The following is a 27,103-nucleotide window of genomic DNA, read 5'->3' as shown; positions in this document are numbered from 1 at the left end:
CCAAGAGTGTGGGAGTGATACCCTACTAAATATGGTATATAAATAAAATGAAAAAAAGTTAAAATTGGTTGATCTTTAGATTTTTTGTCATAACATGTGTTTTTGAATTTCCCACTGGGAAATCCAGTTCTTTTGATCTTCAATTAATAGTGATAATAATAACAACAACTCACCTACTAAACCCAGTAGGAAAATATTCTGTTGCTTCTTACAGTGCCTCAGACAACCAGCTTTCCTGAGCTCTCTGGGGTCTCCCTCTTTTTAAATTCTGCCTTCTGCTGTGGAAGCCTTTTGCATCAATTTTCTTTCCCATGAGTGTGGCCCTCTACTCTGATGGGAGTATGGGCAGATGGAAGGGAAGTTGGGTGGTAATATGCACAGAACAGTCATCTGGCCATCTATGCTCTGGTTCTTCATGAGACTCGCAGGAGTACATGCAAACATAGCACAATCTTATTTACAATTTTAATTAGCTGGTTCTTCGGGAAAAATAAATTGCTAATGGCTTCTTTTTTTTTTTTTTTTGAGACGGAGTCTCGCTCTGTCACCCAAGCTGGAGTGCACTGGCCAGATCTCAGCTCACTGCAAGCTCCGCCTCCCGGGTTCACGCCATTCTCCTGCCTCAGCCTCCCGAGTAGCTGGTACTACAGGCGCCCGCCACCTCGCCCGGCTAATTTTTTGTATTTTTTAGTAGAGACGGGGTTTCACCGTGTTAGCCAGGATGGTTTCGATCTCCTGACCTTGTGATCCGCCCGCCTCGGCCTCCCAAAGTGCTGGGATTACAGGCTTGAGCCACCGCGCCCGGCCGCTAATGGCTTCTGTCTAGAGTTTTAAAATATGAAATGATATTCATTTTCTATTATGACTGTGAGGATTCACCGTAGTGATAACAACGTGCGGCTGGGCGGGGGAGTCCTTTCTGCTGCAGCATGCTTGATAGCTATTTTAATCCCATTAATTCGCTTGCCAAAGGCACATATTGCCACTTAATGGTGTGCAAATCAGACCAGTTGCAGAAAAAAAACTACAGTGTTCTCTCTTTGTTTTGAGGGAAGGTTACAAATGACAGCATCAAGGAAAAATCAGATCTGGTACGAGAAAAATCAAGAGTCTGAGGCAGGCAGGTGGTCTCCCAACTCTAATCTCCCAACCCTAATCTGAGAAACCTTGCCCTTGGGCCCTCTGTCATCTTCGATTCTTGGCAGCTAAACCGTGATTCTGTGGCACTTCCCATCTCCAGACAGGCAGCACTTTTTAGAATGACAGAATTTCTAGATTTGATGTAAACACACAACACACAACACACACACACACACACACACACACACACACACACACACACACTATTGTAATGTTTAAGTAGCCAGTGTTTGACACTACCATAACTGCAAAACCCCTTAGTAGACATAGAACTTGTTTTAAAAAAATGAAGAAGAAGAGTTCAATCTTAATGTAGTAAGCATTAGTCTTTTTAGTATATTTTTTTCTCAAAGAATCACATATGGAGCTTCCTAAACATGCAGATTTCTTTTTGATTACCACCCTAGTTCTGGAAAATCATAATCTCTTGGAGCAGAATCTCAGGATTGTAAAGAAGTTCCCCGAGTGATTTATATGCACGTTAAATCAGAAAACTGTTTTTCTATGAAGATCTGTATGTATTAAATAGTCACTTTCTAAAAGAAAACATTACAAGTTCTGAAGGACAGTTCACTTCCAGCATGACAGTGTGAAGAACTCTGCAAACCTGTTATCCATTGAAACTAGTGAAAATTTTTAAAACAAGCATTTAAAGTCTCTGGAAATGGTCCAAAATGCATACAGCAAATGAAAAACATTTATTCGAGAACATACACTAAAATTCAGTAAGAACAGTGAGCCTGTGGTATTTGAACCAAGACCCACTCTCTTCTTTTCCCCTCCCAACTCAGTAAGTTTGAAACTACTTCAGAAAGCTTCCACCAAGAACACGCGGTTCCTTTCCCCTCCACCCTAGTTCCCAGTTGAAGGAGTATCTTCCCAGGTGGAACAATTCTTATCCTGCCCCAAACTACCTGTTGCTGAAGCCAAGTTCTGGTTGAATGTGGCCCAGAGGTGGAGACTCCCTTCTACCCAGCCCTCGTTCTTAGAACAGCGGCTGTGCAATGTTTGCCAGGGCCCCAATCACCCTTAGGCAGAATTTCCATGTTGGGAGAGAGAAGCCAAGGAGACCTGAGGCTATTCATCTCATTCTACTGAGCATTCAGCTCCTAAAGTGGGCTGGGCTTCAGAAAAGCCCACCATTGTCCCTAACCCCAGCTCCAGAGCTGCAGCTCAGAGATTTTGCTTGGGGTAGAAACAAACTGTAAAAAGAGAACTCCAGATCTTTCCCCAAAGGAACTGACTTCATGTGCAACAGAGGATGGAAAAGTTCAAGCCACTTCCAAAAATGCTCTTAGGGATATTATGGTGAAAGGAAATTTGGAGACGATTGGTAGATTCATTGGTGACATAGGCCGCATTTCAGGCAGGTTCGTTTGCCAGAGAGAATCAGGGAAAGAGATCTGGGGCCAGAAAAAATTTCAAGCGTTGACTTCAGGAACTGTCTCTTCAAAGAGACCCAAATTTAATTGCTTATGTCTGTGGAACCACTTATGCCCCAGTACATTGTTGAAAACAATAGAGCAATCAGCTTGCAATTAATAGAATTAAATTCCATTGACAGCACCAAGGAAAAATGAGATCTGGTACAAGATCTGGTACCAGCTGGGTTTGATCAGGGAAAGAAAATCAGAGCACTGCCAAAGCCACTGTCATTGCAGGGTGCCTGTGAGCCTATCCAGTGCTATACTGCCCCCAGGAGCAACATTGGAGGCTACTTACTGTAGAAGTGTGGGGGAGTGGGAATAGATTTCACTACAATAATCCAGTCAGTCACTAAACAAATAAGCAAATAACAACAAGTTCCAAAAGAAGTGGGAGACCAGTACCCAGATGATACATGCAAAGAAACAGGAAAGTATGACCAGGAAAAAAAAAGGATTCAAAATATACACTAGAAAAAAATAGAAAACAGTCAACAGAAATCACCTGTGAGAGCAACCAGATGTCAAATTTTACAAAGACTTTAAAGTTGCTATTATAGATATGTTCAAAAAACAAACCTTGGTTGAAGAATTAAACGAAAGCTTAATTACAATGTCCCCGTCAAACACAGAATATCAGTAAAGATAAAGACATTATTATTATTGTTATTATTATTATTATTTATTTTGAAATAGGGTCTTGCTCTATCACCCAGGCTGAAGTGCAGTGGGACAATTGTGGCTGACTGCAGCCTCAACCTCCCAGGCTCAAGCAGTCCTCCTACCTGAGCCACCTGAGTAGCTGAGACTACAGGTGCATGCCACCAGGCCTAGCTAATTTTTCTATTTTTTGTAGATATGGGATTTTGCCATGTTGCTCAGGCTGAGAGGCTTTTTTTTAAAAAAGGAAATATGGAGCTGAAAAATACAATAACTGAGACAAAAAATTTTTAGAGAGGCTCAATGTAGATTTGAACTGGCAAGAAAAAAATAGAATTAACAGTCTTGAAGATAAACTAATAGAAATTATGCAATATGAAGAACAGAGAGAAAAAAGAATGAGGACAAATGTACAGGGCTTCGGAAAAACATGAGACACCATTAAGTGCACCAACTGCTATACATAATGGCAGTACCATAAGGAGAGGAGAGAGAGGAAGAAACAGAAAAAATTATTAGATGAGATAGTGGCTGAAATCTTTCAAAGTTTATTTTAAAATATTTATGACCAGGATGCTCAAGACACTCCAAGTAGGGTAAATTCAACAAGATCCACAAGCAGACACATTATGGCAAAATACTGAAAGCCAACGACAAGGAAAACCTTGAAAATAGCAAGAGAAAAATGACTTCTCTGTTACAAGGGAACCTCAATAAGATTAAAAGCTGATTTCTCATCAGAAACAATGGAGATCCAAAGGAAGTAGGACAACATATTAAAAAGTGCTCAAAGGAAACAACTGTTAACGAAGAATACTATATCCAACAAAACTATCATTCAAAAATCAAGGTGAAATAAAACTATTCTGAGATAAACAAAAACTGGGAAAATTTGTTTCTAGCAGATGCACCTTATAAGAAATAATAAAGGAAGTTCTTCAGGCTGAAAGCAAGTGACCCTTGATGGTAATCTGAATCTATACTAAAAGACAGAGCACCGATAAAGGTAATTATATGACTATAAAAGACAGCATAAGCACACATTTCTTCTCCTTTTTTCTTTTAATTGATTTCAAAAGCAATCATATAAAATAGTGTGTACATAATGTATTGTTGGGCCTATAACATGAAAATGTAATATGTTTTCCAGTGATAGCACAAAGGAGGCTGGTAGGAGCAAATTTGTATTAGGCTAAGGAAATTACTCCAGATGATAACTTGAATCTACAGGAACAAATACAGCAAATCAGAAGTGATAAATAAGACTAATATGAAAAAAGCTATAAACATATAGTAATCCTCCTTCTTTGTCTCAGCTTCTATAAAAGACATAAAATTACAGAAAGTGATACTTACAACGATCTAATGTTTGGTTTATAACATTTATAAATGTAATATGTATAAAATATGACAAAATGTGAGGAAAAGGGATAAAGCTCTATACGAGTAACATTTTTATGTCTCGCTGGAATTAAGTTAACATACAGCAGAAGCTGATTCTGATAAGTTAAGGTGTATATGGTAAGCCCTAGAACAATAGCTAGGAAAATAACTCCCAAAGTATAGTGAAAAAAAATCAATCAGTAAAGATATTAAGATGCTACACTACAAAATATTCACTTATGCAAAAAAAGCAGTACTGGAGTAATAGAAGTAGAAAAAAAGATGTATAACATATAGAAAAAAGTCTAATGGCAGACATAAACTCTATTAATAATGACATTAAATGTGAAAGGATTCAATAATCCAATCAAAGGTAGAAATCGTCAGACTGGATTTAAAAACCAAGATCCAGTTTAGTAGCACTGTCAAAAAACATTTAAGACCCAATCTAACTGCTGTATACAGGAGGCACATTTTGGATTCAAAGATATAAATAGATGGAAAGTAAAATGATAGAAAAAGATGTATTATGCAAACAACAAACACAAGAATAGTCAAGTGACTATATTAATAACAGACTATTAAGTGCATCTTAAAAGAACAACAAAAAGTTACTGAAGATAAAGAACAACTTTTTTTTTTTTGAGTCGGAGTCTTGCTCTGTTGCCCAGGCTGGAGTGCAGTGGCCAGATCTCAGCTCACTGCAAGCTCCGCCTCCCGGATTTACACCATTCTCCTGTCTCAGCCTCCCAAGTAGCTGGGGCTACAGGTGCCCGCCACCTCGCCGGCTAGTTTTTTGTATTTTTTTTAGTAGAGACAGGGTTTCACCGTGTTAGCCAGGATGGTCTCGATCTCCTGACCTCGTGATCCGCCCGCCTCGGCCTCCCAAAGTGCTGGGATTACAGGTTTGAGCCACCGCGCCTGGCCAAGAAGAACTTTTTAAAGGAGAAGAACGTCACTCTATCAGGAAGATATAACAACTATAAGCACATATACACCTAACAAAAAAGTACCAAAATACACAAAGCAAAAACTGACAGAAATGAAGGAAGAAATATACAATTCAAGTGTACTAACTAGAGACTTCAATACACCCTTTTAATAATGGATGGAACAAATTAGCAGAAGGAAGTAGAATACCTAAACAAAGAAATAGAGGACTATAAGCCAAATTGAACCAACAGACATCTATAGAACACTCCATCCAACAATAGCAGACTATACAATCTTCTCCAGGGCATGAAAAATTGTCCATAATAGAACATATGCTAGGCCAAAAAACAAACCTCATGAAATAAAAAAGGATAGAAATAATGCCAGATATTTACCCCACCACAGTGGAATGAAATTAGAAATCGGTAACAGAAAGAATTTCAGAAATTCATGAATATGTGGAAATTAAATGACATCTTCCTGAATATCCAATAGCTAAAAGAAGAGATAAAAAGGAGTATTGGAAAATAATTTTAAATGAATGAAATTTTTGCACATCATACCATAACTTACATGATATAGCTAAAGTTGTGCTTAGAGGGAACATATAGTTGTAATGCCTATATTTAAAAAGCTAAAAAAAGTTCTCAGTAACCTAAACTTCCATTTTAAAACACTGGAAAAAGAAGAGCAAACGAAACCTGAAGCAAGCAGAAGAAAGGAAATAATAAAGATTAGGGCAGAAATTAACTAGAGAATAGGAAAACACTAGAGAAATTTAATGAAACCAAAAGCTGGTTTATTGAAAAGGTCAACCAGATTTACAAACCTTTAGCTAGAACAACCAATGAAAAAAATTACTAGACTCAGAAATGAAAGAGGGGATATTATTACTTACCTACAGAAACAGAAAGTATTATAAAGAGATGCTATAAATAATTGCAAGCCAATAAATTAGATAATAAATGAAATGGACAAATTCATATAAAGATAGTAACAACTGATACTGATTCAAGAAGAAATAGATAATCTGAATAGACCTAGAGCAAGTGAAGAGATTGAATTAATAATCAAAGAGATATTCTCAAAGAAAAGCCCAGGCCCAGGTGGCTTCATCACTGAATTCTACCAAACATTTAAAGAAGAATTAGTACTCATTTTTTGTAAGCTTATATTAAAAAAAAAAAGATGAGGGAACACATCCCAGCTTAAGAGGCCAGTATTACCCTGATACCAAAACCAGATAAATCTGTCACATAAGAAAACTACAGACCAGTATCTCTTATAAATATGGATGCAGAAATTTCCAACAAATACTGTCAAACCATATCCAATTAGCCAGACATGGTGGTGCTCACGTATAGTCCCAGCTACTTGTGAGGCTGAGGCAAAAGAGTTATTTGACTCCAGGAGTTTTATGGCTGCAATGAGTTATAAGCGTGTCATTGCATTCCAGCCTGGGGACAGAGCAGACCCCATCTCTAAAACAAACAAAAAGAAACAAAATCCAGGAACATATAGAAAGAATTACACACCATGACCAAGTGGGAGTCATCCCAGAACTGTGAGTTTGGTTTAACTTCAGTAGGAAAAAACCCCAAAAATCATGTGATCATCTTGATAGACCCAGAAAAAGCATTTGACAAAATCCAACACCTATTCATAATAAAAATACTCAACAGACTAGTAATAGAAGATAACTTCCTCAACCTAATAAAGGACATCTACAAAAATTCACAGCTAATGTTATACTTAATAATATACATGATACTTCCCCACTTAAGATCAAGAACAAGACAAGGACACTCTTGCCACTTCCATTCAATATTGGAGGGTCTATTCAGGGCAATTTTTAAGGAAAAAGAAATAAGTCATCCAGATTGGAAAGAAGTAAAACTATATTTTCAGATGACACAACCATGTATATGAAAAATCCCCAAACATTCAGTAAAAACCTATTAGAGCTAGTAAATTAGTTCAACAAGGTTACGGGATACAAAATGAATAAACAAAAATTAATTGTATTTCCATGCACTTAAAATGAGCAATTTGAACATGGAAATAAGAAAAAAATTCCATTTATAATAGCATAAAAAAGAATAAAATGCTTGGGAATAAATTTAATAAAAAGAAGCATAAAACATACTCTGAAAACTATAAAGCATTGTTGAAAGAAATTGAAGATACAAATAAATGGAAAAATATCTCATGTTCATTGGTTAGAAGACTTAATATTTTTAGGATGACAATACTCCTCAAATCCTTGATCTATAAATCCAGTATATCTCTATCAGAATCCCAACTGGATTCTTTGTAGAAATTGACAAACTGATTCTAAAATTCATGCAGAATTTTAGGAGATGCAGAATAGCCAAAATAATGTTGAAAGAGAACAAAGTTGGAAGACTCATCCTATGCAATTTCAAAACCTAACACAAAGCAAAAGTAATTAAGACAATGTGATACTGGCATAAGGATAGACATATAGATCATTGGAATAGAATTATGAGTTCATAAATAAACCCATGTGTCTGTGGTCAACATATTTTGGACAAGAGTGCCAATGTCATTTCATGGGGAAAGAATTGTCAGAGAAAAGCCCAGGCCCAGGTGGCTTCATCACTGAATTCTACCAACATTTAAAGAAGAATTAGTACTCATTTTTTGTAAGCTTATATTAAAAAAAAAAAGATGAGGGAACACATCCCAGCTTAAGAGGCCAGTATTACCCTGATACCAAAACCAGATAAATCTGTCACATAAGAAAACTACAGACCAGTATCTCTTATAAATATGGATGCAGAAATTTCCAACAAAATACTGTCAAACCATATCCAATTAGCCAGACATGGTGGTGCTCACGTATAGTCCCAGCTACTTGTGAGGCTGAGGCAAAAGAGTTATTTGACTCCAGGAGTTTTATGGCTGCAATGAGTTATAAGCGTGTCATTGCATTCCAGCCTGGGGACAGAGCAGACCCCATCTCTAAAACAACAAAAAGAAACAAAATCCGGAACATATAGAAAGAATACACACCATGACCAAGTGGGAGTCATCCCAGAACTGTGAGTTTGGTTTAACTTCAGTAGGAAAAAACCCCAAAAATCATGTGATCATCTTGATAGACCCAGAAAAAGCATTTGACAAAATCCAACACCTATTCATAATAAAAATACTCAACAGACTAGTAATAGAAGATAACTTCCTCAACCTAATAAAGGACATCTACAAAAATTCACAGCTAATGTTATACTTAATAATATACATGATACTTCCCCACTTAAGATCAAGAACAAGACAAGGACACTCTTGCCACTTCCATTCAATATTGGAGGGTCTATTCAGGGCAATTTTTAAGGAAAAAGAAATAAGTCATCCAGATTGGAAAGAAGTAAAACTATATTTTCAGATGACACAACCATGTATATGAAAAATCCCCAAACATTCAGTAAAAACCTATTAGAGCTAGTAAATTAGTTCAACAAGGTTACGGGATACAAAATGAATAAACAAAAATTAATTGTATTTCCATGCACTTAAAATGAGCAATTTGAACATGGAAATAAGAAAAAAATTCCATTTATAATAGCATAAAAAAGAATAAAATGCTTGGGAATAAATTTAATAAAAAGAAGCATAAAACATACTCTGAAAACTATAAAGCATTGTTGAAAGAAATTGAAGATACAATAAATGGAAAAATATCTCATGTTCATTGGTTAGAAGACTTAATATTTTTAGGATGACAATACTCCTCAAATCCTTGATCTATAAATCCAGTATATCTCTATCAGAATCCCAACTGGATTCTTTGTAGAAATTGACAAACTGATTCTAAAATTCATGCAGAATTTTAGGAGATGCAGAATAGCCAAAATAATGTTGAAAGAGAACAAAGTTGGAAGACTCATCCTATGCAATTTCAAAACCTAACACAAAGCAAAAGTAATTAAGACAATGTGATACTGGCATAAGGATAGACATATAGATCATTGGAATAGAATTATGAGTTCATAAATAAACCCATGTGTCTGTGGTCAACATATTTTGGACAAGAGTGCCAATGTCATTTCATGGGGAAAGAATTGTCAGAGAAAAGCCCAGGCCCAGGTGGCTTCATCACTGAATTCTACCAAACATTTAAAGAAGAATTAGTACTCATTCTTTTGAGTGCTGGGACACTGGATAGTCATAAGCAAAAGAATGATGTTGGACCCTTACTTTACACTAAATTAAAAATGGATAATGGTGCTGGGACAACTGGATAGTCATAAGCAAAAGAATGATGTTGGACCCTTACTTAACACTAAATTAAAAATGGATAAGTTGGACATCATCAAAATAAAAAATTTTGTGCATCAAAAATGGCAGTGAAGAAATGAAAAGACAAATTACAAAATGGGAGAAAATATTTGCAAATCACTTATCCGATAAGGGAGTTATATCTGCAATCTATATAGAACTCTTACAACTCAGTAATAAAAAGACAACTCAATTAAAAATGTTCAAAGGATTTAAATAGACATTTCTTCAATAATATATACAAATGGTCAATAAGCACATGAAAATATTCTTGATATAATTAGTTATCAGGGAAATGTAAATCAAAACCGCAATGAGATACTACTTCTTATCCACTAGAATGCACTAGAATGGCTATAATCAAAACTCTGGCCAGGTGTGGTAGCTCACGCCTGCAATCCTAGCACTTTGGGAGGCTGAGTAAGCAGATCCCCAGAGTTCAGAAGTTCGAGACCAGCCTGGCCAACATGGTGAAACCTGGTCTCTACTAAAAATACATAAAAAACTAACTGGGTATGGTGGTGCACGCCTGTAGTCCCAGCTACTGGGGAGGGTGAAGCAGGAGAATCACTTGAACTCAGGAGGCAGAGGTTGCAGTGAGCCGAGATTGCACCACTCTGCACTCTAGCCTGAGCAACAGAGCAAGACTCCGTCTCACCAAAAAAAAAAAAAAAAAAAGGATGTGGAGAAGTCAGAATGCTCATACATGGCTGCAGGAGTGTAAAATAGTATAACTAATTTGGAATACAGTCTGACAGTTCCTCAAATAGTTAAGCATAGACTTGCCAAATGACCTAGTAATTCAATTCTTAGATATATACTCAAGAGAAATGAAAACATATGTCTACATAAAATGTGCATACATTGTACACAAATGTTTGCAGCAACATTATTTATAATAACCAATAGGTGGAAACTACCCAAGTTTCTATAAACTGATGAATGGATAGACAAAACGTAGTATCTTCATATAATGGAATTATATTTATTTGGCCATAAAAAGGAATGATGTGCTGATATGTGTTACAACATGGATGTACCTTGAAAACATTTTGCTAGGTGAAAGAAGCTGGGAACCAAATACCACCTATTATTTGGTTTCATTTATTTGAAAAGTCCATAATAGGCAAACCTTTAGAGATAGAAAGTAGATTGGTTTTTACTTAGAGTTAGAATGGAAGGGGTGGGTATAAGAGAGTTATATCTAATAGGTACAGAGTTTATTTTTGAGATAATGAAAGTGCTCTAAAATTGATTGTGGTGTTGGTTGTACATATCTGTATACTAAATAATATACTAAAAACCATTGAATTATGCACTTTTTGTTTCATTTCATTTCATTTCATTATATTACATTACATTTCATTGAGACAGAATTTCACTCTTGTTGCACAGGCTGGAGTGCAGTGGGGCGATCTCGTCTCACTGCAACCTCTGCCTCCTGGGTTCAAGCGATTCTCCTGCCTCAGCCTCCTGAGTAGCTGGGATTACAGGCACCTGCCACCACGCCCAGCTAATTTTTGTATTTTTAGTAGAGACGGGCTTTTGCTGTGTTGGCCAGGTTGGTCTTGGACTCCTGACCTCAGATGATCCACCTCCCTTGGCCTCCCAAAGTGCTGGGATTACAGGCATGAGCCACCGCGCCTGGCCTGAATTATACACTTTAAATGGACAAATTGTATGGTATGTTGAAAAGAAAGAAAATAAGACAACTGAAGAGTGAGTGTTTTAGAAGTGGTCTTTACTTGCTTGAAGATAAAACCTTCCTAAACATTAGGGAATGCCCGTGACAGAGTGTGGACACCAACCGTGGTGGTGTTAGGGAAGCTGAAGTAGGAGGATCTGTGTGTACCACTCGGTATTCACTCATTTGTGCATTCAACAAACTGTTGCTGTCTGTGTCTTTTACTAAACGCTGAGAACAACAAGATTCATGAGACACAAAACTGTCTTCAAGGAGCTTGAAATTTAGTCATTCCCAAATTCATGTACCTAATGCAAACAGAATTTTGCCCACTAGAATATAAACTCCTAGAGGCAGAGCTTTATCTGTTTTATTCACAGCTGTATCTGCAGGAACTATAACAATTCCTGGCAGTTAGTAGGTGCCTAAATAAATACTTGTTGAGTGAATGATGATGTTAAGCATGTCACAGTGTCTGTCACCAACCCTGAACACTATTTGAGCATCAAGGATGCGGAACTAGGAAGGTAGGGCCTTTATTTTTGAGGGAGCCCGATAAGGCATGGCTCCAGCAGAAGCTGAGCAACTACCAACTAGAAGGTGAATGACAGCACTGATTTTCTTCAGGGATGGACATGCTTACAGTGTCCCCAGGTGATACACACTAACATCCAGGAACTACCAGACTGCATGATCTTTCAAGTTCCACTGATCCCAAACATCTTTGTTTCTGGGATTCTCATCCTAAAGAAAGAAGCAAAGCCACTAAAAAGCAAACCCCCACCCCATGACAAAAGTAAACATGATCCAGTGGTTGCTGTTAACACTGGGGTTCCTAAGGCAGGCCTTTAGGGAACCTGTGATTACAAAGTACTGCATGTATACCCAGCCAGATCTGTTCTTATCAATCAAGTTGAACAGGATACAGTGTGTGTATCTCCAAGACAGCCTGGTGGGTGGAATTTCCCTTTTCTTCTGACTCAGTAGGAGCATTAAAATTTATTTTCTGATCTGCTCAGGATTCATTTATGATCCTTACTCTTGGCACCACCGTCAGCATTAAACTAGACCCAAAGGAGAGAGCGGTGTGCTTTGAACTCATCTCTGGTGAAGCTAGTCTATGTCTCTAAGGCAGCAGTTCAGCACTCTGACTGCCCACTAGTGTCACCTGGGAAGCTTTTTAAAAATGCCAAAAATACCACATATGGGTTCCACTCTAGATTCTGATTTAACCGTACTGTGGTGACTCAGGAAATCTGTACCAGGCTGAGAACCAAGTTGAAAATCACTACCGGTCCAGGGTGAAGAAAATAAGCCAATTGACATTAGCCCTGAGGTCAGACTCTAAAGTTACCAAATAATTAGCCTGTGGACTTAGAGGGTGTCAGTTCATTTGTGTTGCTATAAGAGAATACCTGAGTCTGGGTAATTTATAAAGAAAAGAGATTTATCTGGCTCACAGTTCTACAGGTCACACAAGAAGCATGGTGCCAGCATCTGCTTCTGGTGAGGGCCTTAGATTTCTTCCACTCGTACTGGAAGATGAAAGGCACTGGCATGTAGAGGTCACATGGCATGAGAGAAAACAGGGTCTAGCTCTGTCTCCCAGGCTGGCAGGCAGTGGCAGGATCGTGGCTCACTGCAGCCTGAACCTCCAGGGTTCAAGCAATCCTCCTGCTTCAGCCTCTCAAGTAGCTGGGACTACAGGTGTGTGCCACCATGCTGGCAAATTTTTTAATTTTTTCTAGATATAGGGTCTCACTATGTTGCCCAGGTTGGTCTCAAACTCCTGGACTCAAGTGATCTACCTTGGCCTCCCAAAGTGTTGGAATTACAGATGCGAGCCACCACGCCCAGCCCAGGTTCTTTTAACAACCAGCTTTTGTGGGAACTAATAGAGTGAGAACACACTCATTACCTTGAGGAGGAGCCATTCATAAGGGATCTGTCCCCTGACCCAAACAAGTCCCACTAGGCCCTACCTCCAACGTTGGAGATCAAATATCAACATGAAGTTTGGAGAGTCAAGTATCTAAACTACAGGAGAAGATGAGGACGTTTCTCCGATGTCAAGAGTCTTCAGGGAGAAAGTGCCTGTGTTTTACTCCCTACTCCTTGCTCTCCACCCCAACGTTTCCAGATGTCCCATTTGCTTTTACCCCCCATCTCTATTCAACCATGTTTGGGGATTGGTTCCTATTTGAACAGGAAGCACAGGGAAGCTCCTTGTCTTAGGCAGACTTCTCAGTATTGCTCTAGTACACACATGGCCTGGGTCCCTTCTACAAGGCTCCTCTGAGCTGACCAGCGGGGCTTGGCTAATGACTCAGATTTCTGATTCATGGTTGGCACTGCCTGGCTCAACCATCTCTCTTTATTGCTTATCCCCTTCAGAGCCCAGATTTCCCTCCTTTTCTCCCTCACTCCTGGTTCTCTACCCACAATCCTGGGACATTCTTTTCTGGCTTCCATCCACTGCTCTCTGAGGTCCTCTGTCAGCATGTTCCTTAACCCAGGCTATTTGCTGTGTCCTCTTGGTGTTTGCCCCATGAGCCTTGTAGCTCAGTTGGCCCACCCACTTACACATACTCATCTACGGCCACTACTTGCTCTCCATCAGGTCTGCAGTTGCTAAGCAGTTAATTTGTCTGAAATTCAGCCAAAGCTGATTTATGCGTTTCTTTGTAGTCCTCTGGAGTTGAGTGAAAGGCATGAAATGGTCTGTGAAACCTAGTATGTCAGATGAGATATGTACATGAGAAGTCTTGAACTGTAAAGCAGAACACAAATGTGAAGTGTCGATAATAAGCAGTGACAGTGCCATTTGGGGACAGCATGGTAGCCAGCTAGGAGTACCAGATGAAGGACAGAGACTGATTGCAGACATTACAGGTGAGATGTTTGCAAGTCAGGAAACTGAAGAGATGTGAGAGATCAGGACCAGATGGGCAGATGGGAAGGGAGCAGTACAAAAAGCAGAAGTCACAGGTCCTTATGCAACCAGAGGCCCGAAAATGAGGAAAAGCTAAAGGACTGTCTTCCACAGTCCTTTCAGCTCTACTCTCAAAATATATTCAGAGTCCGGCCTCTTATTGCTGCCTCCATGGCTACCACCCTGATGCAAGCTGACATCAGCTCCTGCCTGGACTGCTGCAGTAGCTCTTACCTGGTCTCTCTGCCTCCACCTTTGCTCCCCAGCAGTCCATTCTCAACCCATGGCCGGAGTGATCCTGCCTAAATGTGAGGTCCGTTACATTGTGTCACTCCTCTGCTTAAAATACCTTCATGTCTTCGTGTCCTTCTCATGATGAAAGCTGAAGTCCCTTACCATGGCTTACTGGGCTCCAATAGACTGAACCCCACTTACCTTTCACATCTCAGCCTCTACAACTTAGTCATTTGTCCCGGTCATCCTGGGATTCTTGCTGTTTCTTGACCCACCAAAGACATTCCTGCCTCATGGCCTTAGACCCTGCTGCTCCTCTTCCTGCAGATAGCCGCATGGCTCACCCTCTTACTTCATTCAGGGCCGAGCTCAGGGGTCACGCTGTCCCGGCTTCTCTATCTTATGTAGTGCTCTCCAGCCCCATCACATGCTAACCTTTTTCCAGGCATATTTTATGTAACACTGAAATAAACATATAATAAGTATTTATTAATTTATTGTCTGACTCTTCTACTAAAAGGTAAGCTCTGAGAGCATAGGAATTTTGTCTGTCTTGTACCTTGCTTGCACAATGTCTTGTATTGTTGAATTAATGAATGGATGAATAAACATATAGGATGACATATTTAAGATTCCAGCTATAAGGCAAGATATTGATGAAAGCAAAGAGTTGCCTTAATCCTGAACTTTCTCACGGTTCTGTGGAGACAATGACCTGTTCCTCAGGGCAGTTGGCTTCGGATTTACAGGTAGAGATTACTGCTCCAAGGCAGAAGGGTGCAAGAGAATTGCACCTACCAGGCTCCTGCCCATTCCGGAGCTAGGCTATTCTGGAAAATCCAAGAGCACATCAAGGGCCCGATGGGAAAGCTTCAGAGATGAAAACACGCGTATTGAGTTCTCTCTCCAAAGGCCCTTTTTCTCTGTGCTGTGAGTTTTAGATCTTCAGTAGAAATTTCTCATCGTCTTCCCTCAAGGGAGAGGGAAGTGCCCCAGCTGTTGCATTTATAGCAAAGTAAAACAGCTGGGGCAGTAGGTGCTAACTGTAACTCTGTGTACTTCCTTCTTAGTACTGTGATCCTAGGCAGGTTATTCAAATTTCTCAGAGCCTTACCACCTCATCTGTAAACAGGGGATAATGATAGTGCCTTTGTCAGGGATGGTGTAAGGGTGAAATGTGGTTGTGCGTTTTAGGCACAACATTTGGCATGATGTTGTATTTGCAAATGTTCAACTATTGTTGTTAAGATTAGGCATGCTAGAAGAAATAGTTATTGTTCGGGAAAGCTCCTCGGAGTTCCTAACTACAGAGATTCTCAAACATTAATGTGCATACCTATCACCTGGGACAATCTTGTTAAAATGCAGATTCTGATTCAGAAAGTTGGGGAAGGGCCTGAAGTACTGCATTTCTAACCAGCTGCTAGGTGCAGCTGGTGCCACTGATCAAGCTCTGAGTAGCCAGGCCCTATTAAAAAAACGGTGGAGGGGTCAGGGCGGCGGTTGGGGATAAAACGCTGATAAATACATTTCCCGGAAGTCTTAGAGGCTCTAATTTCCACTGTAAAGGTAGCCTGAAGTTACTACATCCTAACCCAGAAAAGCTGCATTTTTCCTAATCACTTGCCTCACTGGGTGTCCCCTGAATCTGATTCCAGCTGTACCCATCCTTCCCTACCATTTCAATTTTGCAACGATGTCTCATACAAAAACATTTACCCTGCCCAAGGAGGTTTACTCAGAGCTGAGAGAGAGCGGAGCTTCTCTTTCTTCTTTTCTTTTCTTTTTTTTTTTGAGACTGAGTCTCGCTCTGTCCCCAGGCTGGAGCGCAGTGGCGTGATCCCGGCGGCTCACTGCAAGCTCCGCCTCCCAGGTTCACGCCATTCTCCTGCCTCAGCCTCCCGAGTAGCTGGAACTACAGGCACCCGCCTCCAAGTCTGGTTAACTTTTTTTTTTTTTTTTAGTAGAGACGGAGTTTCACCGTGATAGCCAGGATGGTCTCTATCTCCTGACCTCGTGGTCTGCCCGCCTCAGCCTCCCGAAGTGCTGGGATTACAGGCATGAGCCACCACGCCCAGCCTGTCTTTTTTCTGAAAGCTGTTTCTGGGTTTCCTGTGGCCTTTGGACATATGGCCAGGCGCTTGTTTTCATGACTGCTTAATGGTTTGTAAAGCAATTGCTGGAGGAAACATTGCTATGGCAAGCCAGGCCAGAGGGACAGGACTCATGAGCCAATGTTATCTTTGCTGAACACCGGCCCTATTCCTGTTCCTTTTCTCTGTCCATCCGGCAGTGACAGATGGCCTCCACATGGTTTGACCTCCTGTTTGGCCAGACCTGATCAGTCATCAATCAGCTGCCCCATTTGGCCCCCCAGAGGGCACCCTGTGGTTCATGGGAGGCAGAAGTTGGAAGTTTCCTTTAGAGCTCATCATATCTCATAGCTATTGTAGTATAGTTTCAAGGATGGGCAGTTCTTATTCCAGATGTTACTATCCCAGTGTCCATATGTTTCGAGGTGGGATCAGCAGGTTTACATGGTAATGTTAAACTAATTAATCATAAACTAATGATTTAACAGCTTTAGGACCCAAAGTGAGTTTTGTACTGGCAAAGATGTAAGTAATACATATGGTGTTATTAAGCTGGAGAAAGGAGATGAGGCTGAGCTTTCTCCATTGCATTGGCACAATCTCTTTATTTTCTTACTGATACTGAATGTTACTCATAAGGTCTCTGAAAACTGTATTGGAAAATCTCCAAATACTATTATTCATGGCTTTGAGATTGAGAAAATAAAAATTTACGTTAATATAAGCTGCAGGGCACAAGAAAAAGGGAGCAATAAGCAGAGGGGCCATGTAGGGAGGAAATCAAGATGCCGGGGTTCTAGTCTCGTTCTTCCTCTTTCTTTGAACATGTTGCTTGACTGATATATCACACATTAGGTAGATACAAGCAATGGCTCGGTTCCTTTTTTTATTTCCTAACTGTAAAATGAGATTGTTGCATGAACTTGGCTTCTAAAAACTTTAAATAAAGTGTTTTTTAATGCTTTTCCTCAGAAAAGCAGTTTTGGTCATTTTATTAAAACCTGTTTATTCTACTATGTGTGAATTGTACTTCACTAAAAAAAAATATTTTTTTGCTGAAGTCAAAAGAGGTGGGGACATCTGAGTAATTTCAGCTTTGATGGAGTGCAACCCAGCTAAATGTATTAAAGATATATTAAAATAATTTTTAAAATTAAAATTAAAAATACCAAATACCTGTAATCCCAGTAGTTTGGGAGGCTAGGAGAGAGGATCGCTTGAGCCCAGGAGTTGGAGTTCAGCCTCGGCAACATGGCTAGAATCCATCTATAAGAAAAAGGAAATTTAAAACACCAAATCTATTAAAGTTAAAAATACCAATAAACCCCTAGCATTATTTATAGTGGGGAAGAAATAAACTACAAACAACAACCTTTGCACCTCAATAAAAAGAGTGAATTGATAAAAGTAGGAGGTTGAACATAAATTCCCTAGCTCCATCAGGTATTTTGACATCTGATATTCTGATTATTAACTTCAGTGGGGAGGGAGAGTCTCCTCTGTATAGTTTTAATAACCCTTTTCTCCCTGATCATTTGTATTATATATAAATTATATATATAAAAATATATATATACCAAATTTTTTTTTTAACTTTTCTATACATAATAGAGATGAGGAAAAGACCCTAGAGAAAAGTTCCCACCATCATGTATATCTGGTACAAAACAAGTATTCAGGCCAGGCGCAGTGGCTCACACCTGTAATTCCAGCACTTTGGGAGGACCAGGCGGGCGGAATTTGAGACCAGCCTGGCCAACAAGGTGAAACCCCGCCTCTACTAAAAATATAAAAAATTAACCGGGCGTGGTGATGTGCACCTGTAATCCCAGCTACTCGAGAGGCTGAGGCAGGAGAATTGCTTGAACCCGGGAGGTGGAGGTTGCAAGGAGCCAAGATCATGCTACTGCACTCCAGCCTGGGCAACAGAGCAAGACTCCATCTCAAAATAATAATAATAATAAGAAGAAGAAGAAGAAGAAGAAGCATTCAATAGCTGGCACTATTTGGTTGTGCTTCCCTGGTGTGTATAATGTTTCCTCAGTTGAGGCAATACTGTTTATATTTTGTAGTAGCTTTTTGATTGAGCATTTGATTTTCATTTGACCCGAATTATTTTGCTAAGTACCTTGGCTCTCAGCTAGTTGTTTGCCTGGCCTCCCTCCCTTGACTTTTGGATTTGGAGAGTCAAGGTCTCAAGAGCTTGTTGAGAGGACAGAGCCCCTCAGGGAAAGTGTCCCCTAAGTGGTGGTTATACCTTGCCTCCTGTATTCATCTGACAGGCAGATCACACCTTTCATTTTCATAATAATGATTAAAAAGCTGTAGCCCCATTAGCTGGAAAGGAATTGAGAACCCTGTGCTCAGGACTTGTTCCTTGCAGAGATGAAACAGCTCTTTGATGAGCTCACTCTGTCTTTCTCCTGCTGAAGACAAGTCACGTTGCCCATAGACCACAAAGTAAAGAACCCCAACACCCAGCATGGGGAGGAGGTTTCTGTCACCTTTTGTAACACAGTTTGCAATAAGGAGAAGAATCTGTTTCCTTGTATGAGGACAAGATGGCCCAACTTCTGAGTGTTCTGGATGTGACTATCACATGCCAAGGTGGTGGAGGCACCCCAAGAAGACTATCTCAAGAGATAAAAACTCTATTTTTCCAACTTAAGGTATGGAAGGACATTGTATTGAAATAGCATGGCTCAGAAAGCACCTTATGGGCTGATTCTGAATCCTCTGATCTCTCTGGGTCAAGGAAAAACTTATAGACAATTCTGAGCTCCAGACCTTTAACTCCTAGGGGAAGAATGTCTGCAGCAGAGGGTTTGTGGCATGTAGGGCATAGCCTGGTAAGTGGCTAGGGCAGCATTAACAGCTGTAGTAGGGAATAGTAGGAACCTTGTGTTGTGCTCTCTGTGAAAGACAATGAGACTTCACTTATTTTGCCTCTTGTTGGAATCGTTGATAGATTTTTCTTTTTGTTGTACTTTTTACTAATACTTTGATTTGGTACGCACTTAACGTGGGGAGCTAATGCCAGTCTCCTGGAACTGAATGAGGGAAAAGATACGACATTCTTTGCAATGTTGGTTCTGTGCCAGACATCTAGCTGGATGCTTTATGTTATCTCATGTAATCCACAGAGAGTGTGTCTAATTCACAGTGGGGACCTGTGACCACAGGAGTGTAAAGTTCACCTCTGCTTTTAGGAGTGAAATGAATGGGATTCAAATAATACCTTCTCTTGGCAATGATCTTCTCTTATAATCAACCCCTGACACATAGGTTAAGGTTACCAAAATGATAACTTGCATCAAATGATTATTTCTAGAATAACCAGTATCTCTTTCAGTATACCACATAAGAAATCACAAAGAGAAAATTTAGCTAAGGTTTTTAATGGAAAGCTATCATTATCTTGTTTTTTGTAGCCAGTAGGCATAAGCCAGGAATCAGGTTGGAAGTGGGAGCCCTTTTGGCGGGGCTGAAAACTTTGATCAAGATTCTGCCAAGCAGTTCTTTCAGGACAATGACTCTGCTCCACTGATTTCAGTTAATCACAGCAGGGACAAGGCCTCAGAAGAAAGGGCTCTCCATCCTGTGATCTCCGTTAATGACTGCAGGAATTAAAAAAAGAATTTTGTGGGTAACAAAAGTGAGGGCGGGGTGTCAATACACATGGTTTTTAAGTTACTGAGATTTTGTTGGAATTTAGTTATTTTTCTTGTTTATGAGGAGGAGAGGCTTTAGGGGCAGGTAAGATGGGGTAGATGATGCAACAGACCATGCTGCAGGTGCATTGCCTTCTGCAGGGTAGATTGTGTCTATACCTCGGGCTGTGCCATACTTTGGATAATGACAATAATTTAATAACAACAGACTGCATATATAGGGGAGTTTAAATTTAATAAATCAGTTTTAAGGTAAGGATTTAAGAAGACACATATCAAGCTAGAATTATTAGTCAACTTATTATCTTCTGGCCAGGGAAGCTGGTTAGTCTGAGCATCTCAGCTGAGGGGAAGGGGCTAAAGAGGAGAGGGGGAGAAGGGCCTCTGGCCCTTGGTCACCTGGAAGCTGAAGGACTCAGGGGGTCCGACTCCAGCCTTGGTTCTCACACTACTGGGCAGTGAGCAGAGCCAGCATCTCAGCCTGCTGAGACATGGACAGCAGGCCTGGACTACATGTACCTCTGGAGTAGGCAGACTGTGCTCCTGGTCTCCTGGAACTGACATTACTTACTCAGAAATGGAATGTCTGAGATCATTAGGTCAACTCCCACACAGATGAGGAAACTGAGGCACAGAGAAGTCAAGTGACATCTCAAGTGAATGCCAGAGCTGGGACAAAAGCTCATGACTCTTGATTCCTGGCCCAGTGACTTTAATGCCCTTGACTAATGGGTAGCTCTGCAGATGGAAAGGCATTGAAGGCTGGCAGGGAAGAATGGGAGAGCCAGGCAGATGGAAGAGAGTGGAGGGGGCAGCTGGTAGGAAATGGGAGGGCTGTAAAGAGCCAAAATATCCATTCCTCTTGGCCATGTCCCAAGGACAAACATAACTCCCAAATGTTCCTAATAAGGGCATAAACAGTCACCCAGAAGAACCACACAAATGGGTTAACCAAAGGCCATGAAATGTTGTTTATGCTTAATGAGTAAGCACTCTTATTTATTCAGACTCCTAATCCAGCTCTTTAACCTCATTCTTTCCTTTTAAGTCATTGGAGCCCTTCCTTGCCATTACTCCCTTCTCATTTGTTGTGTGGCTATCCTTGTACCCAGGGACAACTGCAGTTTAGAATCTATCTGCCCATTTCTCTCAGCTTCTGGGGCAAAGGAAAATGAAGAAGATGATGATGAACTTAGGCAATGTGACTTGCCTGAAGTGTTTGATATTCTGGAAAGGGGCTATAGGGAAGAACAATGAGCAGATTCATAAGTCAACATTATGTTTATCCCTCTGTTATGAGGGATACTGCCTCTGCTTCTTTTGTGAAGCATAATTATTTGTTAGTTTTAGCAAGACATTTCTCTGCCTGCTGATAAGGAAACAAAAAAAGCATTTACTGTGCTACTCTAGAATGTGAACTGTAAGCTGTGGTCTTTTTTTGTTTGTTTATTTGCTTTCAGTTTTAATCTGTGATCACAGGCTTAGAGGTTGAAGGGAACCATGGAGGACTGCCAGCCTCCCCACCCTCTTTCATGCGGGGAGCCTCTTCCCAACAGCCCTGCCAGTGGTTCAGATCCCTTCCCTCCGAATCCCCACAGAGAGTCGTTTCTACCTCTGTGGAAGCACTTGCTTCATTTTGCCTTAAATTACAGTTATTTAAGGACTTGTCTTAAGTCTCAGCTGTGAGCCCCTGTGGGCAGGGGGTGGATGGGCAGGAATCCTATCTTATTCCTCTTTGATCTCCTACAGCCCCCAACACAGAGCCTGGCCCACTCTCCATAAATATTTGAATGAGTGACAAGGTGTTAAGAGTCTACAGAAGCAGCCACAGTTGGACACCTCTAATAGCTAGAAAGTTCTTCCCAAAAGTAAGCAGAAATATACCTCCCTGTGTGCCTTGGGAGGGAGGAGAATGTAACAGACAGTGACAAAGGGCTGGGTATCTGTAGGATATATCTGGGGACAGGGTAATGCCTTGCTCTTACTGCTTTTCTTGCATTCCATCTGGCCAGAGTACACAAGGCCTTTCTCCAGGACAGGAAAACCCAACAACCTAGATAGATCTGGGTAAGGGGGCAGGAGCATGGATTCCAGGATTTGAATCCAGTTTGGGAGGACAGCTGTATCAGACCCTGTCAGTGTCCCACCCATATGGCCTCAGTCTGCCCTGGGGGTCATCTGCGGGTGATTCTCATACAGACTGACCGCTTCCTGCATTTATCTGCGGTGATCACTCTCTGACCTCGGAAGTGTGCTTGGTCTGTTTGTGGGTTCGGATGGAAATGCCAGGAACTTACCCCAGGAAGGACCTTCAACCAAAGATCAATGGGACTTAGTGCATCAGTAACCCAGATTCCTCACCCCTCAGTGGTACAGCTCAGAGGTATGTTTTATAGTTTCTCAAAAGATCTCAATAGGGATTGAACCCCAGTTGCTCATAGAACTTAACATATCCTTTATTCATTTCCCTCCCTTTCCTCGTTGACTTCCCCTCCCTTTCCTCGTTGACTTCCCCTCCCTTTCACTATGCTTCCTGGGACCATGCCCAAGTAAACTCTGTCTCCCAAATAATCGTCTCAAGGTCTGCTTTGGGGAGAACCCAAAGTAAGACAATGACATGAGCAGGAGATTTGAGGGACTTCCCATACGATTCTTCCCATAGAAGATAAAACTGTCCGGCTCTTGAATTTTTAAAAAAGAAGATAAAACTGTCGAAATCAGTGTGTGCTTTCCCTTCCTCCTTCTTCCTCTCTATTTTTAAGTGCGGAGTGGTTTTTCTGTCAGTTCTATAAATAGAGTTTAATTTTCAGTAGAATTTGTGTCCTAACTCAGAAAACGAGGCTGCGAATGGTTCCTACAACTTTGAGGGATAGTTATTTCCCATAACAAGAATCAGTAATATCCTAGTTCTCTTAGGGAAATGCACTGTGTCAGAAAGGTCTCAGGACAGACTAAAAAAAGAGATGACACATAGGAGTCATTAGATATCAGGAGGGATTTGTGTAGAAGTTCTTCACTTAACTTTTTAAACTTCCACGGAGACATTTGAAATTAAGAGAGACCCTACCAACCCCGCCCAGGTTTGGGATGGAGTGCTCAGAAGTCAGGGACAGCTAAGACAAATGGGCACCATGAGGGAAGTGAGAGAGAAAAATAAAGAACCTTCATTAAACCTACTCAGTATTAATGAACTACACCTGAGTTGATAGAACCTGGAGAAAATACTGTTACTGCAGAATATGTATAATCATTTGAGAAGATTTGTAACAAAGAATGAAGGTGTGTGAATAATCTGCCTCCCTGGTCCTCCTTCATGCAGACATATTGTGTGATTTGGAAAAGCTCCCTGTGGATGCCACAACCTTACCTGATTGTTTTGACACCTCAGACAACTAATAGGAGATAGCAGTTAAAAATAGCCATAATCACTACTGTCTTATGTTTGTGAGATTTTTCTTTTGTCTTGTCCCTTCCTGGAGCATTTTTCAGTGACCTAATAGGAAACAGCATACATGTTCATGAATTTTTAATTAGCAAGCAAAGATGAGAATGAATGTAAACAAAACACAAGATGACAGGAGACAATGGGCCAAGAGAGCCCCTCCTTGATGCCTTTTGGGGTACCCACAGATGCCTTTTGGGGTCAGGTGGGGAAATCTTCCTAAATCAAGCAGGGTTAAGAAAGGGCTTCACAGACCTTATTATTAGCATGGAAAAGTGTGTGGCTTCAAATGCTGTCTTTATTTAAACCCTTTTTGATGACCAGTGCCTCAGCTCTTTTGGCAGGGCTGAAGGAGGTAGGAGGAAGGTGGGGACATTTTGCTAGGTGATAGGAAGATGTGGAATTACCATGTCTCCTTTGCCCTCTTTGATGAGTACTTCTGCCCTGTTTGTTGTATGTAGATGGCAATAGTGTCCTGGGTACAGCTCTCCCCTGAACAAGAGAGATGTCTCTGCCTCCTTTAGCTTGTGCCCTCGTCTGAGCCACCACTTCCAAAGAGCGCTCTTGAGAGTTATGTGCCATCCCTGGGAATGACTTCATAAGTTGTGAGGATTACATAAAGCAGTCCATGTAAAGTGACTGCATTAAAGTGCATTAATAGTTGGCACAAAATCTATGCTGGTTCCCCACAATGAGAGGTCCCTGCTATTTACTGAAATTGAATTGTAGAAAAAGATTTCCCTTGGGCCAAAAACAAATACACTAATATGGCCTGTACCAGCCTCTCTCAGACTTTTGTTTTGGGCAGCTCCCTTCCCCAAATATGTGCCCCACAAGAGTGCCCAATGGATGTCTTTTGAGCCTGCCCCACTGAGCACTCCCCTTTGCTTTCTAGAACGCCTACGTCAACATCAACCGCATCATGTCGGTGGCTTCCCGCCTCTCTGAGGCCGGCCACTATGCCTCACAGCAAATCAAGCAGATCTCCACCCAGCTGGACCAGGAGTGGAAGAGCTTCGCCGCTGCCCTGGATGAACGCAGCACCATTCTCGCCATGTCTGCTGTGTTCCACCAGAAGGCTGAGCAGGTAAGGCCCAGAATCCTGCAGCAGCTGCTGTTGGTGGGAAGGGTTGGGCACAGACAGGGAAGGGCTGGAGGGGAGCACACACACTGTCTATAGAGTGCTCCGCCTGTCTTTTTGAAAGACTGAAGACCCTGTGGAGTCATTGCAACAATAACCTATGTTCGACCATATTCATGGCCCCTGTGTGCACAAAGAAACCTTGGTAACTCTTGGTGACTTTGCTTGTCATACAAACAAGAGGGTACCCAGAGCCTTTTTACATTTTGCTTGGTAGTGGTTGTGTGTGCACGTGTGCATATGTGGGCTGTCCGCGTAGTGTGCATTCTCAGAACACAGATCAAAGGGGTGAATGTAAAGTGATCACTGAGGTGCTGAGAGCAGGGGGAAACTAATTTTACATGAAGCATTTGCTATGGATAATGGTAATATAATAATAATATAATGGATCAAGATAATAATTACTCGTACTTACTAAGTGGCCAGGCATTGGCCAGTTACATGATAACCCATTTTACAAAGAGGAACACTGAAACTCAGAGACATTGATTGGCCTGCCTAAGATTCCACGATGTGTTGGAGCCTGTAGTGAACCAGCTCATAGAGAGACAGTTGTTAAATTTTCAGGAATTTTGTGAGCTGGTTATCACATTCTAACTATTGCTTAATTATGTAGGTTTATAATTAAATATGTTATGTTAAAAGCAAAGTTAATAAATACTCAAAACTCATCACTTGCTGATTATTTTACAACCTGTTGTTATTACCTATGTTTTTGAAATCATTTTTATGTATTTATGTTTTTCTGTGGTGGAAATACCATACAGTTGTGTGCTATGTGTGGATTACTCTTCCCGACTCCATGTTGGTGATGTCACACTGGTAGCTTAAAATACACCATGGTAGGAGTTTCATATTATAGAAACTATCAGATGCTACAAACCAGGGATTAATTCATTGCTTTACTGTTGCCTAGAGTCTAAAGAAAATGAGGGAGAAAGTGTTTGAAAATGCAGACTAAACTTAAAAATGTGTCCTGTGTATAGCTGTTACATTGTGAATAACACACAAAAATCAAGGAAATATTCTTCCAATATTCAAAAGCTGTTATTTGGTTCAGCAAAGAAGTCACTGACATCCTTGATGAACAAGTGATGTTCTGGCATAGTATTAAGGTGTTTTTCACCTTTGTCTCACTCCTTAGCATAATGAAAATATCAACTAGCATGTGTGTCAAAACTATAAATGTTTGTCAGTTGCAACCATAGGTCAAAAGCATCCTGTGAGAATCAACTGGCTACATTAAATATACAATACAGAGCATTGTATACAATACAGAGCAATGGTGTGTTATACATTCTTTGTATCAGTAGAATTTGTAAATTCACTTACCTGTATATATGTAATATATAGTCATATACACACATACATATATATACTGGTTGTTAAACATTTACTAACACACCACTGCTAAAATCACACAATCTATGAGTAGATAGGCTATCAACTCAGGTGTGTTTAACACTAGGCCTGTGGTCTTAACCTCTGCATTTCTTTCTTTGCATTACATTTGGGTAACATAGGCCAAAGAGAGTCAGACACCTGGTCACACCTTAAATCTCTCCCTCTGTTACCCTCTCTAGCGTGGAAGGCAACATAGCATAATTAAAAGTCTAGACTTTGAGGCAAGACACATGGATTCTGATCCCAGCTCCACCATTCATTCACCCTTAGATAAGTCATGTCACCATTCTGAGCTTGTTTCTTCTTCCATAATGTGGAGCTAATCATAAATAGCACAGGACTGTGCTAAAGATACAACATGAGAGATGGGATATGTAAGGTGCCTCGAGTGCTTACTAAACAGTGGACGTTACTACTATGGGTATTTGCACCACGTACTATCCTGGTATCTTCTTATTTCCTCCACCTGAGAACTTCCCAAAGACTGAAATAATACTTGTGTCAAGCCCAACCCTATACTTTGAGAGGGATGTGGCCATATCTTTTTGTCACTGTTGTTAAGGTTGTTGGTGGTAGTGACTGATAGTGACTGGTTCATTCTTAGGGCCATGAGAATATTGAGGTCCAATTTTCTGTTCTCTCTTCAACCATATCACTTTC

General features: G+C 40.6%; 1 protein-coding gene across 5 annotated transcripts in view; it reads left to right on the top strand.

Moving 5' to 3' along the window:
- The window catches only part of LOC117083389 (kalirin), a 499,428-nt gene that overhangs the window by 271,608 nt on the left and 200,717 nt on the right, over nucleotides 1-27,103 (top strand). For all 5 annotated transcript variants that reach the window (XM_033210973.1, XM_033210972.1, XM_033210971.1 and 2 more), the window contains exon 7: nucleotides 24,794-24,985. In XM_033210973.1, coding sequence (XP_033066864.1) covers nucleotides 24,794-24,985 — 192 coding nt within the window. The remainder of the gene's footprint in view (nucleotides 1-24,793; nucleotides 24,986-27,103) is intronic.

This window comes from Trachypithecus francoisi, unplaced genomic scaffold (genome assembly GCF_009764315.1).
Source record: "Trachypithecus francoisi isolate TF-2019V2 unplaced genomic scaffold, Tfra_2.0 Lachesis_group0, whole genome shotgun sequence".
Lineage (NCBI taxonomy): Eukaryota > Metazoa > Chordata > Mammalia > Primates > Cercopithecidae > Trachypithecus > Trachypithecus francoisi.
This window is presented reverse-complemented; position numbering and strand designations above follow the sequence as displayed.